At 41.5% G+C, this 20,011-nt stretch overlaps 1 protein-coding gene across 2 annotated transcripts in view; it reads left to right on the top strand.

Annotated features, from left to right (window-relative positions):
- Nucleotides 1-20,011, top strand: part of Tek (TEK receptor tyrosine kinase) — a 114,340-nt gene that overhangs the window by 42,625 nt on the left and 51,704 nt on the right. For both annotated transcript variants that reach the window (XM_021199778.2, XM_029539965.1), the window contains exons 3-6: nucleotides 8,483-8,593; nucleotides 8,994-9,146; nucleotides 14,392-14,523; nucleotides 14,888-15,028. In XM_021199778.2, the coding sequence (XP_021055437.1) occupies nucleotides 8,483-8,593; nucleotides 8,994-9,146; nucleotides 14,392-14,523; nucleotides 14,888-15,028 (537 nt within the window). The remainder of the gene's footprint in view (nucleotides 1-8,482; nucleotides 8,594-8,993; nucleotides 9,147-14,391; nucleotides 14,524-14,887; nucleotides 15,029-20,011) is intronic.

Raw genomic sequence — 20,011 nt, forward strand, 5'->3', positions numbered from 1 at the left:
GTGTGTGTGTGTGTGTGTGTGTGTGTGTGTGTGTGAGAGAGAGAGAGAGAGAGAGAGAGAGAGAGAGAGCATACAGCATGGGTATAGAGGTCAGAGGACAATTTTATGAAGTTGGTGTTCTCGCTTCACATTTGATCTGCACAGTGATCAAACTTAGGTGGCCAAACTTGGCAGCAACTGCCATTACCAGCTGAGCCATCTCACTGGCTCTTGCAGGGCCTTTTAGATCCTTGAAGGTGTATACAGTCACCTGTGGCTCTTTCAAATGGAGACTTTGGCTCAGAAGTTTGCTAAGCAAGCCCTGGGACTCCTGTGTTGGAATCAAAGGGCCCAGAGACAAGTGCCTACTCTACCACAGACTATACCCTGAGTAGCTAGAGTTCAGGGTCAGCCCCTCTCTGACATCCACCTGAAATCATTCCTTTGAATTTGCTAAGTTCGCTAAGTAAAATATTTGGAGGCAGAAAGCTCAATTTAAGGTCAAAAGTGATAAAAATCTCAATTCCTCACAAACAAAGGATTTTTTTTTTTTAAGCAAAACTATACTGTTCACCTTTAAATGACATCAGGGCAAGTGGGAAAAGCTCAGGGCAGACATTCCCAGGATTGCAGCTCTCCACAGGGGGAGCAGAGGTTGAACAAAGGGATATGAGGTGTGCCAAAGCTATCATGGCTGATGGGCAGCTCTGTTATTTTTCACATGTCATTCGGGTTTGATTTGTATAAAGCCTGTGTCGTTTGCTGAGTTTCCACATTCCTAATGACGATCATCTGAGATTTCTGCCCCATTCACTTAGAGTGTAAAGTGTCAACATTCCCTCTGGGGGCTATCTTGAGGTCACTCTTAATGAAATATGAATGGTAATATGTAGAGCATATTGAACAGAGTTTGGGGAGTTACAAACTATCACTAATGAGACATCCACACCATTAACCTGGCTCCCAGAGGTGCAGGATATTTTAAGCTCAGTTAAATGACACAGGGCAGGTTTGGATGGTGAGCAATAGTAAGATGGGGTGACTTTTACACTTATATCCTCCAGATTTGAATTCTTTATCATTCATCAGCTGTACAGCTTGAAACAAGCTAGTTAACTTCTGTTGGTCTCATTTCTCCCTATTTGTGGAATGGGTATAATAATACCTACATTGTTATGTTAAATTTTAAATAAGATTATGTACATATGTACATACCTGTCTGTCTCTATGTATATATGAAGCTTGATCCCAGGAGCACACTGATTTATATAACACTTGTATAAAGTAACTTAACTCAACATAAGCTGCTTATAAACAGTAGAAATGGGATTTCATAGTCCCTAGTTCAGAAATTATGATCATGGCTTCTACATAGACCTTTGTACAGCAGTCTCAGTGTTAACAGTTCTCTCTTCAGTCTGAGCACTGGCTTTAAAGGTTCAAGGTTTCTACTAAAAGCCCTACCAGGAACAAGAGCAGAAGAGTGGAGATGTGAGACTGGAAGACAGCCAGGTAGTCTAAGTCCAGGTGTTCTGGTCAGGACAGGTTCTTCAGTTAAAGTCAGAGGAATTCCTTATTTGAACATCAAGGAGGATGAAGATGGTTTCCAGGTGCTGCTGAAGATCAAATGAGGTGCTTCGACATGACTAGCACTATCTGGTTCACAGTCAAGTTTCAACTGCTCTTATAGCACATGAGAGAGTAGTACTTTAGTGGTTTGCTGTTGTTTGTTTTTTATTTTGGTGTTTTGTTTGTTGTAGAAGTAGCTTTGGTTTGCCTGGGTGTCATCTTGGAGGCTTACTGCTTCCGTCTGCTAACCTAGGCTTAGTCCAAGAAGCTTCTGGCTTCCATACAATCTAATCTAGGCCTAGGATGTTTTCAGCCTCTGAGACTTATCAATGACTAAGATCGCCCTTTCTAGTTATTTCTGAGCTCTAGCTGGCTGGTTCAACTCAGCTGTTCTGACTCAAACTCCTCTCCAAGCTGACTGATTCAATCTGGCTTCTCACTCTGAGCCACTCCTGAATTGCTCTACTTGACCTCAAACTAACTCTAGCAATGCGTTCAGATCTTCTAGTTCTGTCTCATTCTATGGCTCCTTCTGTCTTCACCTGTGTCTCTCTTGTTCTCTCTATTGAACCTGCCTCTGTACAGTGGCCCCACCGTCTTTGCATTGCTTTCCTTTCCTCTCTCTGCTAATGAGAATTGGGCATATCCTATTCTGTCAACTCTTCTCTGATTTGTCATTTTGTCTGCCATTCAATTAGATACCGCTTTCAAATATGGGCGCTTCCTTCTACAAACTAACTTTTCCTCCATTGTTTCACATTAAAAGTGTGTTCTAAGGGTGTGTTTATATTCCAACCAGAGGGATAAAAGATGTGTGCTAAGGCTGAGCCACACTACAACTATAAACAGCTTTCTTCAGTAAAAAACAAAAAACACACACAAAAAAACCACAATCTTGAAGTTCAAGGTGTGGCCAAATACTCTGCAACAGTTTGTTGTGAGACAATGTCTATGTAGCCCTGGCCGGCTGCAAACTCTTGGCAATATTCCTTCTTTACCCTCCCAAGTACAAGAACCACCACACCCAGGAATTAGTTTTCTTACTCAGGATTTTAGGGTGTGTCCTAATTGTGGAGCACATAGAAAACAGACAAAGAGGTGACACATTTCCACCTATATTTGGACAGTAAGAACATCTTCGACTGGTGACTGGTCTGCCTTTCCTATTGGCCACTCGGTGGGGGCGGGGCACAGCATGTGTCATAGAGAAAGCAGTATGGATTGTGGTATCAGAAAGACTTTCTAAGCTATGTCTTTACACCACTGCCACTAGGCTTCATAGTAAAGTATCTAGGGAGGGCTAAGGCGATGGCTCTGTCAGCAAAGTGCTCGCCTGTGATTACAAGGATTCCAGAATTCTTGCAAAAAAAAAAAAAAAATCATGCTTGCAGTCTCAAATCTTGGACGGCAAAGCAGAGCTGGTAGGAATCCTGAGGATAGCTAGCCAGAGCCGGTAGGAATCCTGAGGATAGCTAGCCAGCCAGCCTAGGCTAATTCTTAAGCTACAGGTGAATGATATACCATATTTCAATGAAAAGATCAGACAGCTCTTTTCTGGACTGAGGAATAGCTCCAGTAGTTGTCTACACATGAACCCACATGTGAGTGCATACCAGAACACACATCTGCATACATGTACTCACATTCATGGGAACTCACAGGCCTGTCCAGGAACACCGAATGATAAGGATATGTTCATTCCCCTGGCTGCTAACTTATGCAACTAGGGAGGAAGTGGAAAATCCATTTGAGATGTGCCAAACTCGGCTTAAAGTGGCTTGCACGCCCCAACAATCCAAATGGTTTTGTTTGTTTGTTTGTTTGTTTGTTTAATCAATGAAATCACCATCCAAAACAAGCAACAGCTCTCTGCTCAAACATCCACAGAGATTTCATTTTTGGGTGGTGAGTTACAGATAAAATTTGTAACGGTTTTAGATCTAAAGATCTGTTTCAGAATGAACCAGGAGAAGAAATGGAAGTTTTTTTTTTCCTAGTTTCATTTTGACAACTGACTTTACAATAGAACACCAAACTGCCAAATCATGATTATAGAATGGATATAGTAGAGTCATCTGTATCTAAATAATAAAAACACATCTAGAATATTTTTTAAAAGACAGGAAAAATAGTTGAAATCATATACGTAAATTTATTCTTCTTTTTGAGACAGGATCTTATGAAATCGATGCTGGCTTCAAGGTTAGTATGTAGCTAAGGATGACCTTTGAACTTCTGCTCTACTTCCCAATTATTGAGATTCCAAGAGTACAGTATCATGCCTGGTTTATGTGGTGCTGGGGACTGAACCCGGAGCTCTGTGCACGCTAGGGAAACCCTCTACTGAGGGACCCCCAGCCTCAGCCCACATCCATATTTGCCTATAATTATTTTGAGTATTTCATATATTAGAGATTTTCCAGAAAAAATTTCTCTGGCAACTTTACTAATTTCTCATCTGGAAATTAGTCTTTCCCGAATGCATAATGAGTGTCACTAAGACCCCATCACAACAGGGAGCTAGCTCATCGTTTTGTTGTTCGTATTTTGTTTTGTTCTCAGTGTTGCACCTAGGAGATTGCAAGGCCTGGCTGCAGCTATCAGCAGCTTCTGTCTTTTAAGACGGATGTGGTCCTGCCCTCCTAGAGCCTCAGTGGAGCTGCAGGGGTCATATCCTGAAAGCAAGGCCGTGGCAAGGAAAGGGCAAGGTATTTGGAGAGTCACCAGGAAGCCACCTAACCTGGATTCCAGGATGTGTAAGACCCTGTAGGCACACAAACACAGACTGATGGATGAGTAGGAGCTGGTGAGGTTTAAGGAAAACGAGTTGAGTGAAGGGATACAATCTCTGTCTCAGACAAGAGTGATGGGGGTCGGGATGCAGACTAGAGAACACAAGCTGAGGTGGATGAGTGCGGTCCTGAGCCTGTGTCTCTGCTCTCACATTAACATTAACAACACAAACCACCCAAAAAGAACTCAGCTCTTTCCATCTACGAGAATAGCTTTGCATATAATGTTTGCTCGCTCTCATCTGCTTTTTCCTCCTGCTCTTAAGTGAACAAATGAAGTGTGTTCTTACCCATGTCATCTTCCAGTGTAGGGCTCTCAGAAACCTCATTGATAAAATGAAGTGGTTGGCCTGAGAAGTCTTGTGAACACTAACATATAACCCGTGAGCTCCTGTCTTAGGGTTTCACTGCTGTGAAGAGACACCATGACCACAGCAACTCCTATAAAGGAAAACATTTCATTGTGACTGGATTACACTCCACAGGTTTAGTCTGTTATCATCATGGCAGGAAACAAGACAGAAGGCATGCAAATGTAATGATTGAGAAGGAGCTAAGTTCTATCTTTTGACCTGAAGGCAGCAGCAGGTGGCTGATTTGAGCTTCTAAGACCACAAAGGCTGCCTCCACCTCCACAACCCCTCACCCAGTGACAAACTTTCTCTAAAAAGGGTACACCTTAAAATAATCCCACTTCCTATAGGCCAAACATTCAAATACATGAGTCTATTTCTATTCAAACCACCACAGCTCCCTCATTAAAACAAACAAACAAACAAAACAAAACAAGAGGAAAAAACCTGACTTTCCTGGAATTATGTGTGACCTTGAGCTAGATTACTTAAACTCTCTGAACCTTAGTCTCATTTGTAAAATGGGGATAATAGCAGTGCTTATGTCATAGGAATATTATGAAAAACAAACTCTTATAATGTGTTTAGATCAGTGTTTGGCCCACAGCACTATTAAATGGTGCTTGCTCTTGTGATCCAGGCAAGTCATATGGCCTTGATAAGTGCACGATGAATATATAACAAGCTCCCAAATGCCTGAAGTCCAGCACACACTTTGACTCCTTTGCTGGTACTTTGCAAAGAATGACCAGCTTGGAGCCATTCATGCAGGCAGTCAGTCGCAGACCTTTGGTGTGAAGGTGCCCTTAAGAAAACATGGGGCTAAGAGACCAAGTCTGAAATAATAAAAGAGTCCCTGAATCATGGGGGAAAAAGCTACATTGGAATGGAGCCTACGAGGATTCGGAGTTCCTTTCTGAACACAATGCTCAGTGAGAAGTCCCACGCTCAGCTAAACAATCTCCACACAAAGGGGAGAAAACATAAACAAACTGCAGAGAAAGTCACAAAGATGAAGTGATCAGAAATATTCTCACAGAGTCTCTCACAGTCAGGGAGAACTTGGCATGTTAGGTTAGATGTCAAATTGTCACGATGAGAAGAAGGAGCTCTCTAAAGCCTCCCGTCCACACCTATGTCCCCTGTCCCTGATTTCCTTCTCTGCATGGTGATCCATTTTAGTCCCCGCCAATCACACCCACACAACAGACTCATCACTCCAGTGATGTCATTTATTGTTATTTGGCAAGGACATCATGAGTGCCTTGAGGCTTGGCTTCTGCCACTTCACACTCATAACAACCTTCATGGTGGAACTTCTGGATTACAGAGGAGAAAGCTGGAATTTGCAGAGGAAGTTGGTGAGTGTCCGAGGATAGATTCATGCCTGAGGCTGTGTGTTTCCACTGTTCATACACTGCTTCTCTATTGCTTGCTCTATACTTTGCTCCCTCCCTGTTTGCCCTGGGCATCAAACACATCCAAGGCAAGACCGTACAAGGAAGACCTGACAGGAGAGGTCAGTTTCTTCAGTTAGCAGCCACAGAACATAACCCCTCCACTCCCACCCCCAAATCCTCCACCCTCACCCCTCAAAAGTACCACCAAAGCCTTCTCAGTGTGGTTCAGAGGCACTTCCTGCTTTCACGAGTGTCTTAGTTAGGGTTTTACTGGTGTGAACAGATACCATAACCAAGGCAACTTTTACATGGACAACATTGATTTGGGGCTGGCTTACAGGTTCAAGGTTCAGCCCATTGTTAACAAGATGGGAATATGGCAGCATCCAGGCGGTTCGGGCAGGCATGGTTCAGGAGGAGCTGAGAGTTCTACATCTTATCTGAAGGCCACTAGGAAAAGACTGACTCCCACTTGGTTAGGAGAAGGGTCTAATTGCCATGACCACAATAACACACACTTCCTCCAACAAGGCCACACCTCCTAACAGTGCCACTCCCTGGGCCAAGCATATTTAAACCACCACCACAAGGTAGCTGTCCAAGCTAGAGAGATACACAAAACACTTGATAAAGTTTACAATCCAGCCCCCATCCAAAAGTCAAGGATAAAACAAGAATTAAGACACTGATCAACTGATACATTGAAGACTTCAATTTCATTTAAGACTTGGTCCTGGGCCAAAATGCTGTAGGGATTTTGCTATTTTTCCAAGATATTCTGCTGTTGATGTCTGATTTAGGTGGTTTCTTATCAGAGAGTCTTTTATTTATGCAGGTGTGTTCTGTAGCAGGGGTTTGGTTCCATGAGTTTCTGAAGGTCTTTAGAGGTATTATTCAAGCTGTCTCCATTTTTCCTTGCTAGTTTTTGCTCTGCTTGATTAGTTGGTTTCAGAAAGCTGCCACTCTGCCAGGAGACCTGTCAGTTCCTTCCTTTTACTGTTAGTGTTTTCTTTCATGGGTTTTGAAGGACTCAGGTTAGTACATAAACAAGCCCCAGGTGTGAGATTTTTCTAATAAGATTTTACTAGATGGCTCTGTCTCACCATGTAAAGACTACCTTGATTCCTAAATACTTCTAGCATTAAAAATACTTTCCCAATGTAAGTACTAAAAGATTAGTTTCTTTTAGTTAGTTTAGTACATATTTTTCTACTGCTTTATTCTCAAGATAATACGACCATTTTATTTCATGTATAGTTAATGAAACAGTACCAGGATATATATATATATATATATGTATCCTTCCCTATCTTTTTACATGCATTTAGTTTATCACCTGTCACTTTATTTGTAGTTTTTGTGCCATGATTTTCTTTGTCCTCATCTGTTCTCTTTTTGAGTCTTCTGTTGACATTTATCATTTCTTGTCCTCTAGGAAGGTTGTATGTGTTTCTTATCTCCTCGTAGTGTTAACCTGCTTACCTTTAACACTGATTTAACACTACCTAAAGATACCCCCCCACACACACACCTAATTCCATGGAATGTCATTCTCTGCAGGTTATGGTGTACACTAAAGGTACTCAGACACTTGGTTCTAGAAGAATGTTAGATACTTTCATTCAAACATCTTCTCCAGTAAACGGAGCAACTGAGGCAATGTTGTGTTCCAAGCTTGACATAGCGGTACAGCCTGCAGTCACCGGTGGTACTAGAAGCCAAATACAGAATCCTTTCTGTTTCTCCCTCAGTGCTGGCCAGTTCTACAACTGAATCAGTTCATACATGTTAATTAAGGAGTAGAGGGTAAAGCATTCGCGTCTATCCTCTTCTATATTTTAGTCTTTATAGCATGAACAAGTGCAGCATTATATCCATTCCTCCTTGTTTGGAGTGCTTTAAAGCAGTTACCATTTTTAAAAGTAACAACCAGCACCACATAAAAAGACCTAAAGAAAAGTGAGTAGGCAAATGTTACTGTCTTTTCTATGTTGAGGATTCATATTCCATTAGAATCCTTTTACATTTTGAGTAAATATAGTAGGGGTTAGGGAAGGGTAGCAGATTCATAGATAATATGGTTTATAATTAATATCCAGATATAGTATAGTGGCAGGTGTCAATCATCATAATGTCCCCACTTTCCAAGCCATTTACAGGATAGAATTATTATAATTATCATATATAATTGTATTTAATATTCCTTTCATTAGATTCTTTAAAAGGCTCATATAGTCTATTATGTACTATTGCTCTTCTTATCAGAAAACCCAGGTGATTCTTGGTGTGTGCAGGGTCTCATCCACTGGGATTTAGTGTTTATTAGAGGAAAATGTGTGAATTCATATTTATTTATTTATGTATTTATTTATGTTTTTTCTTTTAAAAGCGTCCTTCCTACCTGCTACTTTAACTATGACTGTGGACAGGGGAGATAATGTGAACATATCTTTCAAAAAAGTGTTAATTAAAGAAGAAGATGCAGTGATTTACAAAAATGGTAAGTCTATTTCATCTCCTATTACCTCCGGCCACGAGATGCTGGATGATAACTAACACATTAGATATTGTCATATTGCCATTTCAAGGGTAGTTGTCTAAAAAGCTGCTGTGACCCAACCTTGTCAAATTCTGTGTCTAACAGAAGCCCTCTTAGATAAGGCATTTGGTTATTTAATCAAGCAAAGTGAGGTAGGCATTTAAAAAAAATGCCCATACATGCACACACATGTAAAGTGCGAGTACATACAATAAAAGCTGATGGTAACATATAAGTAGAGTTTCAAGTCCAACCAGGGAAGGTGCAAGACTGTCTGACTGTGAGGGCGTTTGATTATAAGAACAAACAAATAGGTGTGTTTGGACACAAACATTTTTCCTTCATTCTCCTTCCTTGCCAGGTTCCTTCATCCACTCAGTGCCCCGGCATGAAGTACCTGATATTTTAGAAGTTCACTTGCCGCATGCTCAGCCCCAGGATGCTGGTGTGTACTCGGCCAGGTACATTGGAGGAAACCTGTTCACCTCGGCCTTCACCAGGCTGATTGTTCGGAGTAAGTGACTGAGAGACCACTGGTCTATACTGAGATTGTTGTTACTATTTGTAGCTTCAAGTTATGGCAACCTGCAATGCTACCTAAGCAAGATGGAGGGAGAGCAGGCAAGGTACTGAGCACTCTCGAGAATATGGTAGAAAGGCTGACAAGCAAGTTGCAGACAAGATATGTTCTAGGGAAGATGTGGGGTTCAGAAGTAGTGGGTGTCTTAGTCAGGGGTTCTATCCTGCACAACATCATGACCAAGGAACAAGCTGGGGAGGAAAGGGTTTATTCAGCTTACACTTTCCACATTGCTGTTCATCACCAAAGGAAGTCAGGACTGGAACTCAAGCAGGTCAGGAAGCAGGAGCTGATGCAGAGGCCAGGGAGGGATGTTACTTACTGGCTTGCTTCCCCTGGCTTGCTCAGCTTGCTTTCTTATAGAACCCAAGACTAGCAGCCCAGAGATGGTACCACCTAGGAGGGGCCCTCCCCACCCCATCACTAATTGAGAAAATGCCCTGCAGCTGGATCTCATGGAGGCATTTCCTCACCTGAAGATCCTTTCTCTGTGATAACTCCAGCCTGTGTCAAGTTGGCACAAAACCAGCCAGTACAGTGGGGTTAGGCTAAATGGTCTAAGCTTTCCATCTAGGAGGTTGTTGTTACCATGGCTAAGGTTCACAATGCTTTCTTTACCTCTGTGTTTTATATTTTCAGTAGAAAGAATTAGCTTGGTCTAACATACATAGATGTCAATCAGCCTAAACCAGGAAGCCACAGGCAAAAGTAGAGCCATAAAACAGAAGCCATAGTTGTATTGCAGGACCATCCCCCATTAGAAAGTGGAATTGAACTGAGTAGGATGGTTTCTCTGGAAAATGGGTTGTGACGATTACAGGAAAATGAGTTGGGTCATCTGGGCTCCTAGGTAAACATAATTTCTTTCAAGTCCCATGCATTCTAGAGCATTTGACTCTGTAGTGTGAAACTGCAAGAGCTAGAACTAGGGAAAACATCCCTGTTCACTGTAGGATAATCATCAAGGTGGAAGGAGTCAGCATCAGTAATTTTTATGGAGCAATTGACATATTGAAAGCATGAGACTTGCCTCAAATTCCCCCCAGCCATGTTTGATTTGTGTTATTAATCACTCAGGCCTTCGGGCCTAAATCTCTGTAATGCAGTGTTTTGAAAAGTATTAACTGTATTGAATAGCACTGGTGTTAAAGACAGAGTATAACACAATAAACCCATAGCCCTTGGGTAATTCTCAGTCAGAGCAGGTATGTATATAATTCGATAATTCAACATTACAGTATAATGATAGAAATATGAAAAGTGTGGTTAACTTAGTTTATTCCCCATGCCAAGACACTTCAAAAGATATAAAGTAAGGTGTTATATAGGCAGGATTGTCTGAACTTGACTCCAGAGAAATCTGCCCCCATTCCCAAAACTGGCTTTCTTGCACAGGGTTCATTTAAGACCCATCTTTAAAGGATGTTAGCAAGTCTGTAGTATTCAGTTTTTGATGTCTAGCTTTTCAGTTACTTCTTCTCAAATTCTCCTTCAATTTCCCCTTTACACCACTACACAGGAGAGAGGCCAGAAGGTAAAGAAGCAGTTTGCTTCTATAGAGGAATGGATACAGAAACTGTGGTACATTTACACAATGGAGTACTACTCAGCTATTAAAAACAATGAATTTATGAAATTCTTGGGCAAATGGATGTATCTGGAGGATATCATCCTTAGTGAGGTAACCCAATCACAAAAGAAGTCACTAGATATGCACTCACTGATAAGTGGATATTAGCCCAGAAACTTAGAATACCCAAGATACATTATGCAAAACAGAAGAAAACCAAGAAGGATGACCATCGTGTGGATATTTCATTCCTCCTTAGAGTAAGGAACAAAATACTCATGAAAGGATACAGGTACAGAGACAAAATTTAGAGCTAAGATGAAAGGATGGACTATTCAGAGATTACCCCATCTAGGAATCCATCCCATCATCAACCACCAAACCTAGATACTAATGCACATGCCAGCTAGATTCTGCTGAAGGGACCCTGATATTGCGGCCTCTTGTGAGGCTATGCCAGAGCCTGGCAAACACAGAAGTGGATGCTCACAGTCAGCTATTGAACGGAGCACAGGGCCCCCAATGGAGGAGCTAGAGAAAGTACCCAAGGAGCTGAAGGGGGCTGCAACCCTGTAGGTGGAACAACAATAAGAACTAGCCAGTACCCCCTGAGCTTGTGTCTCTAGCTGCAACTGTAGCAGAAGATGGCCTAATCGGCCATCACTGGGAAGAGAGGCCCCTTGGTCTTGCAAACTTTATATGACCCAGCACAAGGGAAGGCCTGGGCCAAGTAGTGGGAGTGGGTGGGTAGGGGAGCAGGGGNGGGGGGGGGTATAGGGAACTTTCAGGATAGCATTTGAAATGTAAATAAAGAAAATAATAATAAAAAAATTTTAAAAAGAGATATTAAAGAAAAGTAAAAAAAAAATAAGAAGCAGTTTGCACTCATTTCTTAAGGTAGCTCTTGTCTGATATAATGCTATATACTCAAGGACTCAGAATCTGGGATAAATGGGTATGCTGTCTTGGAGCAGAAACATCATTAGACTAATGCTCATTTGTTTGAGACTGGGAAAAACAAGGGTTTTCCTACTCTTAACTCAAACTTGAACACATAATTTCTAATTTCTGATGTTAGTGTGTAGGCTCCCCTAACACCAAGCAAGTCTCCAGAAGATATTACCTGTATATCGTCTTAATTATTAATTAATTGATACTAATTAATCTTACAGTTTAACTCTGTTCTGCCTCCACCTGGAGACAGTGTCAGATTCCACAGGTAAGGCCTTGGTTACATATAATTGTCCTTATTTTGCTTGCAAGTCGAGAACTGCAGGTCGTGTCCTATGCTCCTGACTGAATAGCTATAAATCAAGATTTCTCAAGCCTCCATTCTTTGCTTTGGTGAGTTGCTAGGCCATTTCCCAGAACTCAGAGAAATAATTTAGGTTTTTATAAAGAATACTAAAAAGGATCCAGATTAACAGTCACAGGGCAAAGGTACCCAGGGCAAGGGGGCAGGGATGGGGAGGTAGGACTTCCAGGCACTCTCCAGGAGCCTTCTTATCCAGAAGTCCCCTCAGTCTTCTTCAACCATTAGCCCTAGCTTTTCAGCCCTTAGCCCTCTCCAGAGATAAGAGCTGGGACTATTGTCCCAAGTCTCCAAGTCTCCTTTGTGTTTCTGGTGACCCTTATCATAAAGTTAGTTAAGGGACCCTTTACCACCATAATTAGCATTCAGAAGCATTCTCATTAGCACACAAAAGGTGTTTATTACTTTGAGGGTTTTAGGATCAGTGTGCCAAGAAACAAGTGTAAGAAATTTCTTAATCTATCACACTGTCCTCTGGAAAATGTTTTTAAAAAATTCTTTAAACACTTAAACAAATATATCATGAAAGTCTCATAATTTAGACTTCCAAGTGTTGTGCTAGGCATATAGAATGAAGCTACCAAATCAAGTTTACAGCATTTTGTATATATCAAAACATGAATAGAGATTAGAATTTGGAGCTCATCTGGCTTTTTCCCCTAAAGCAAAAGATCCCCTTTCCCCCCACTCTGTATTGTTTTCTGCTTGGAGAATATGTTGTTGCCTGTGATAGCATATTAACAAAGCTATTGGAGAGGCACACTAGTGTCTAAAGTCATTCAAAGGAAGTTTGAGTGGAGCTATGTTCACCCTGTTTAAAAACAGCTACTCAATATGACTTGTTTGATGTTTACTGAGGGAAGCTGGAGTCACAAGGCCATCTCTTCCGTATTAATTAAAGCATAAAAACAGATGTTGCTTTATTAGAAACCCCACTGGTATGTTTATAGATTGCTTTTCAGTATACATTTTTTTTCATGACAAGATTTCTTATAACATAGATTTTATTTTCCTTTGCATGCCATGAATAATATATGGCTTCTTAAAATATAGCATCACAAAGCTTAAAAATGAAGTTACAGAAGTGAATATTGTTTGATTATCAACAAACTGGAACTTCCCCATCCTAAGAGACCACCCCTGATATCCTCCGGAGTTTTATTCTTCTTCCTGGGACTGGGGCTGAGGCTGGGCTATATCAACAGGTGGATGCTAGGCTAGAGAGCAGTTTCATGTACAAGGAGGAGCCTGTTTCACTTAAATTATCTGACTTTATACTTATTGTGTGTAAGAGCCTAGTAGCCTGGCTCCTACCAATTATGCAGTCTTTCTTCTGTTATATGCCAAGGAACATAACTTCTAGCTTTCAGACATCTTGCGACTTTATCTATTGAGGCTGGTATGTGTTGATAGTTTTCCTGATTATTTTAGAGAAAATACTGATAGCCAGGCGTTCTTGCCAATGAGGGTTTGAGGTTACATCAGCTGCAGGCATGTATCCAAGTGCCTGGAGACAATGATACTAGTTCCCTACAGATGAGAAATGAAGCCAAAACTTCAACCACAAAGAGCCATACCAGCACTCCGGAGTTTTCTGTATATTTCAAGTTATTCTTTAGTCTAATTAACGATCTAAAACCACCAAGTGTTGGAAGCAACGAGGGAAGCTCTAGCAAGCATTTTGCTGCCTTGAGCTGAGTTCTGCATATCTTGCTTTTTGTTTCTCTTGTTTCTTAGATACTTTCCAGTGGAAATAGTGCATCCCACTGGCTGTCCCCCTCTTTGGCTTTAGCCCTCCTCCATCTACTCCAGGCTGAGTCGATGCGTGGGTTTTCTGGCTGTGGGTCTGGGGTTTGTTTCTGTTAGGTTCCTTGGTGATGGAGACACCATTGATCAGGGTATCCATTTTTTAAAATCTTGGACAATGCCACGAACATGCCAAAGTCTCTTCCTTCCCAGTGCCTCAGCCTGGGACACACTGTCTAGCCTTATTTTTCTTGCTGCTTATGTGGTCCTGTACAGTTTATGTCCTGCTCTCGTGGAAAGCCTTCCTTTGTGTACTTTTCTGTTAGCAAGGCAGGATTTGGTACTTCTTGTCTCTGCGTCTATATCATTATTTACTGTTTAAAACTATCTCATTCCATACCACACTATCAGTGTTTAGAGTGACAAGACTATATTTTGTCTTCATTCTCCTTGCCCGCTCAAATGACTGTCACCTATTAGTTGTTCAGTAACAGTTCATTGCGTGAATATACTTTCCACCTCCATGTTTCTTTGTTTTGTTTTAACAATAGGATGTGAAGCTCAGAAGTGGGGGCCTGACTGTAGCCGTCCTTGTACTACTTGCAAGAACAATGGTGTCTGCCATGAAGATACCGGGGAATGCATTTGCCCTCCTGGGTTTATGGGGAGAACGTGTGAGAAAGGTAAGTGACTCTACTTGATGACTAAACAGCTTGAACATAGATGAGAAGGGACCACTGTGTTGGCTAGATACTTTTTCTAAAGGTTATTTACTGCAAAGTTACTGGAAAGTTATAACAAAAACATCAATTTGTGGGGCTTCAGTCAACGTGCAGGTTCATAACCCACGAAACTGAGTGGTGGCTTCTTTGGGATGCAGTTTTGTTCTCTTAGAAAGAGGATCATACAGGAAGGTGTGGCCCTCTCTCTGCCAGCCTTCAGGTTAGAATTCCCCTGTCTAGGAGAAACCTTATAAAAGTAGAGTCTAGCCTTTCAAGGGCGTATGATTTGATTCTGAATCAGCCGTTGTGTTGTTTCCTCCCACAGCTTGTGAGCCGCACACATTTGGCAGGACCTGTAAAGAGAGGTGTAGTGGACCAGAGGGATGCAAATCTTATGTGTTCTGTCTCCCAGACCCCTATGGGTGTTCCTGTGCCACAGGCTGGAGGGGGTTGCAGTGCAATGAAGGTATGCACCACTTACATGGGGAACAGGGGAAACTGCAGCTGGTGTCCAGAGGCTGACAGCAGGATGCATTGGATTGCTTACCTGTTGTTGAATGCAGGAATTTAAGTCACAGATTTTTTTTTTTAAATGAAAGCGACATTATATTGGAGAGTGAGATTGGATATGGGAGTAGATGCTTCTCATGCATGTCACCTAGGGATCATGTTAAAACATGGATTCTAACTTGCATGGCTCGGCGTTTATATTGGATCTCTAGGCAACTACGTTGCTGTTGAGCTTTAGATGATGCTTGGAAGACAAAAATTAAGACAGATTTTATTTATTTATTTATTTATTTATTTATTTTGCCTTATGCCATAAAAATCAGGCTTCAGGACAGATTCAGATAAGATTTAAGGTTCAAAATAAAGTTAACTCCTGTTACTCAGGGATCTTACTCAAGAACTAATAATTGCTACTGCCCAACTCATTAACAAATCCTTTATCTCAGACTTACTCTTTGTGCGTGTGGTGTGGACACTTGAGATCTACGCCCACCAATTTTGAAGTCTATGATATGGATACCTGCCTGAACTTGTCACAGTGTATCTCTAAGAAGGTCCTTAAACAGCACAACTGAAACTTTGTATCCTTGACTAACACCTCCACACTTGCCCCCACCAATCCCTGGAAACCTCTGACGAGGCTTCTGTTCCTTAGATTCCATCTACAGAAGAGAGCAAAAGATACCTGCCCTTCTCTGCCTGGTTTATTCAACTCGGATAACTCAACTTAAACTCATCCACGTTGCCTCCCTTCCATCCTCCCTCCTCCTCTCTCCCACCTCTCCACATATAAACATATTTTATTTCCAGGTGTAGAGTTTCTGTATCTTATGGTAATTGTGTGATTGTCTTTGTAGGGATCGTCCACATTGTTTGGGGCAGTAGCCTGCCTGTAAACAGTGCTTAGTGTTTTCTTTATGCTCACCCATGTTTGCTATCTTTTGCTGATCCTAGCCAGTTTAACAGATGCAAGGTGATGGCTCTTGAGTTTTTAATTTGTGTTTCCTTGAAGTTGTCTGACTGTGGGCTGCTAGTGATCATAGCCAGGGCCATGTGCAAGTTGGACCACATCCATTGTCCTTCTCTGATGACCAGTGCTATTAAATATGTTTTCGTGTACATATTGGCCATCTAAATATCCTCTAAGAGATGTCAACCCAGGTTCTTTACCCATTTTTTTTTACAATTATTTATTTATGTATATCCCAAATGTTGCACCTTCTCCTGGTCCCACCTTTCAGAGTTCCTCTCCCTAAGCCCCTTCCCCTCAGCCTCTGAGATGACAGCTCCCCTGGTACCCTCCTACCCTGGTATATCAGGTCTCTGCAGGATTATATGTACCCTCTCCCACTGAGGCCAGATGTGGTAGCTCTCTGCTACACATGTGTTAGGGGCCTTGGACCAGCCCATGTATGTTTTTGGTTGGTGGCTCAGTCTCTGGTAGCTCCCAGGGGTCCAGGTTAGTTGACACAATTGGTCTTCCTCATCTCCTTGAGGGCCTTCAGTCTTTCCCCTAGCTCTTCCATAGGCATCCCTGACCGCTCTCCAATGTTTGTCTGTGGCTATTTGCATCTGTCTCAGTCAGCTGCTGGGCAGAGCCTCTCAGAGGGCTGCTATGTTAGTCTCCTGTCTGCAAGCACAACATAGCATCATTAATAATCTAGAGGGATTAGTTCCTGCCCATGGGATGGGTGTCAAGTTGGGCCAGCCACTGGATGGATTTTCCTTCAGTTTCTGCTCCATCTTTGCCTATTTTAAAAAAAACAGGGTTTCTTGCTCTCCCACTCCTTGAGCTTCTCCTATGTACTAGACAGAAACTCTTATAGCATGTATAGCCCACAGCAATTTCCTCCAGCCCACTGATTGTCCTCCACTCTGCTGATTGCCTGCAGCCTTTCGGTTTGGTGCAAATTTTCTTATTTGGTTCATTGGCTTTTGTTTCCTGGGATACAGGAAGTAGGATAATACCCAGATCATTCCCCAAATTGATCTAAAAAAGAAAATTTTCTTTTATGTTTTCTCCTAATAGGTTTTACAATTTGAGATCTTGGGTTTAAGTCATTTATTTAGTTGATTTTTATATTGGGAGTGGGATGACAAATGCATTTGATTCTTCTACTTGTAGCTGCTTATGTTTCTTCCATATTATTTATTGATATGACTATCTTTTTTTCCATTGTGTATTTTGGTTCCTTCACTGAATTATTGACAGTAAATATACAGATCTGTTTCTGGATTTTCTGTACATTTGTCTATGTGACTATTTTTGATGCTAAAATGTTTTGAATACTCTGAATATAGATTTATATATTTATTTTGAAGTCAATAAGTAGTATACTACCTCTGGTATTGTTTTTTTCAGTGTCTTTAGTTGATCTGATTTTTTTTTTATATGAAAGCAACATTTGCTTTTTTTGCTCCAATGAAAACATTCCATTAGAGCTTTAATAGAGACTGTATTGACTGACGCTGAAAATATAACCTTTCTACTGAACAAGTTGTTGAGTTGAGAGTATCCACCAGAAAGTCAAGGGATAATATTGTTTATAAATCAGTTTTTAAGTAAAGGTAATTCTATAGTTGACCAAAACAAGGACAGCTGGTCGACAGAATCTGTTCATTGTCTAACAGATTGTTAGTGTTCTTGGCAGTTCAGTAGCTCTCAAAAGAACAGAGCAGTCCCTGCTGCCCTCGAAGGAGCTTGCAGAATTTAGAAATTCATGGAATGGCAGAAACAATGTAAGGAGAAAGTAAGGGACAAGGAAAGAAAACCAATAGCATCATAAATTCTCTTATTTGTAGTTTGACATATTTTTTTCTATATTTACTCAGCTTGTCATTTACTTAATTGTCAGATGTGTAAATGTCAAAGGATTTGAAAGTCTAAAACACTATTTGTTTTTTTAAAACATTATTTATTTTGTGGTGTGTGTGTGTGTGTGTGTGTGTGTGTGTGTGTGTTTGTGTGTGAATGGGTAGAACTATTCCCAATTTTCTGAGAAATCTACAGATTGACTTCCCAAGTGGTTGTACAGGTCTGCACTCCCACCAGCAATGGAGGAGTGTTTCCCTTGCTCCACATCCTCCCCAGCATCTGCTGTCACTTGAGGTTTTGATCTTAGCCATTCTGACTGGTGTAAGGTAGACTCTCAGAGTCAATTTAATTTACATTTCCCAGATGACTAAGGACATTGAACATTTTTTTACGTGTTTCTCAGCTTTTTGAGATTCCTCTGTTGGGAATTCTCTAATTAGCTGTGTACCTCATTTTTTAAACTGGATTATTTAGTTTGTTGGTGTCTAACTTCTTTTGTTTTTTATATATTTTGGATATTAGCCCTCTGTCAGATGTAAGGTTAGTGAAGATCTTTTTCCATTCTATAGGCTTTTGTTTTGTTCTATTGATGGTATCCTTTGTCTTTCAGAAGCTTTTCAGTTTCATGAGGCCCCATTTATCAATCGTTGATCTTAGAGCCTAAGCCACTGGTATTCTGTTCAATGTCTCCTGTACCAATCAATGTGTTTAAGGCTATTTCCCACTTTCTCTTCTAGTAGACTCAGTATATCTGGTTTTATGTTGAGGTCCTTGATCCACTCAGGCTTGAGCTTTGTGCAGGATGATAAATATGCATATATTTTCATTCTTCTACATGAAGACTGACAGAACATTTGTTGAAGATGGGTTTTTTTTTCCATTGTATGGTTTTGGCTTCTTTGTCAAAAACCACTGTGCTCATAGTTGTGTAGGTTTATTTCTGAGTATTTGATTCTATTCTGTTGATCAACCTATCTGCTTCTATACGGAGAGGCAGGCAGGATTCCCAGTGGAGGAATAAAGATACCAATCCACCCACAAAACCTTTGACCCAAAATTTGTCTTCTCTACCAGAAGTGTAGGGACATAGATGGAGCACAAACTGAGGAAGTAGCCAACCAACGACTGACCCAAACTGAGACCCATCCCAGGGTCAAGAACCAATCTCTGACACTATCTATGATTCTCTGTTATGTTTACAGATAGGAACCTAGCATAACTATCCTCTGAGAGGCTCCACTCAGCAGCTGACCAAAACAGATACAGAGATCCACATTAGACAGAGCTCAGGGAATCTTGTGGAAGAGCTGGGGGGGGGGGGNAGATTGAGGGACCCAAAAGGACAGGGACTTCATGGAAAGAACAATAGTCATCAATTTTAGACCCTTGGGGGTGACCAGAGACTGAACCACCAACCAAAAAGTGAACATGAGCTGGACCTAGGCCCCCTGCATATATGTAGCAGATATGCAGCTTGTATATGGTCTTCATACAAGTTCCCCAACAACTGGAGTGAGGCCTTACACTGGCTCCATTGCCTGCCTGTGGATCCTGTTCCCATAACTGGCTGCCTTGTCTGGTCTCAGTGGGAGAGTATATGCCGGTCCTGCAGTGACTTGCTATACCAGGGTGGGTGGGTACTGGAGCGGGGGTTCCCCTCTCACAACAGAAGGAGAGAGGGAGGGACTGCATAAGGGGGAAGAAAGAGGGGCTAAAATTAGGATGTAAAGTGAATTGGAAAAATACCCTAAGAAATGCAACTTAAGAAAGAAGGGGTTGGTTGGGCTCATAATTCAAGAGTATATTCCATTTGGTGGGGACATCAGGAGGCAGGAACTTGAAGCAACAGGTCACATGGCATCCACAGTCAGAAAGCAGTAATGATGGCTCTGTGCAGCTCACTTTCTCCTTTTTATGTAGCCCAGGATCCCGGCTCAGGGGAGGAAGCCACCCACAATTAGTAGGTCTTTCTCTCTGGTTTAACCTTATCAACATAATCCATCACAGACATGCTCAGAGGATCATCTCCCGGGTGTTCTAGATTCCATCAAGTTGACAATTGAGATTAATAATCACTGCTGTTTTCCCATTGCAGATGTGTGCGGGGGGTGCTTTTATATTTTT

This window comes from Mus pahari, chromosome 6 (genome assembly GCF_900095145.1).
Source record: "Mus pahari chromosome 6, PAHARI_EIJ_v1.1, whole genome shotgun sequence".
Taxonomy (NCBI): Eukaryota; Metazoa; Chordata; class Mammalia; order Rodentia; family Muridae; genus Mus; species Mus pahari.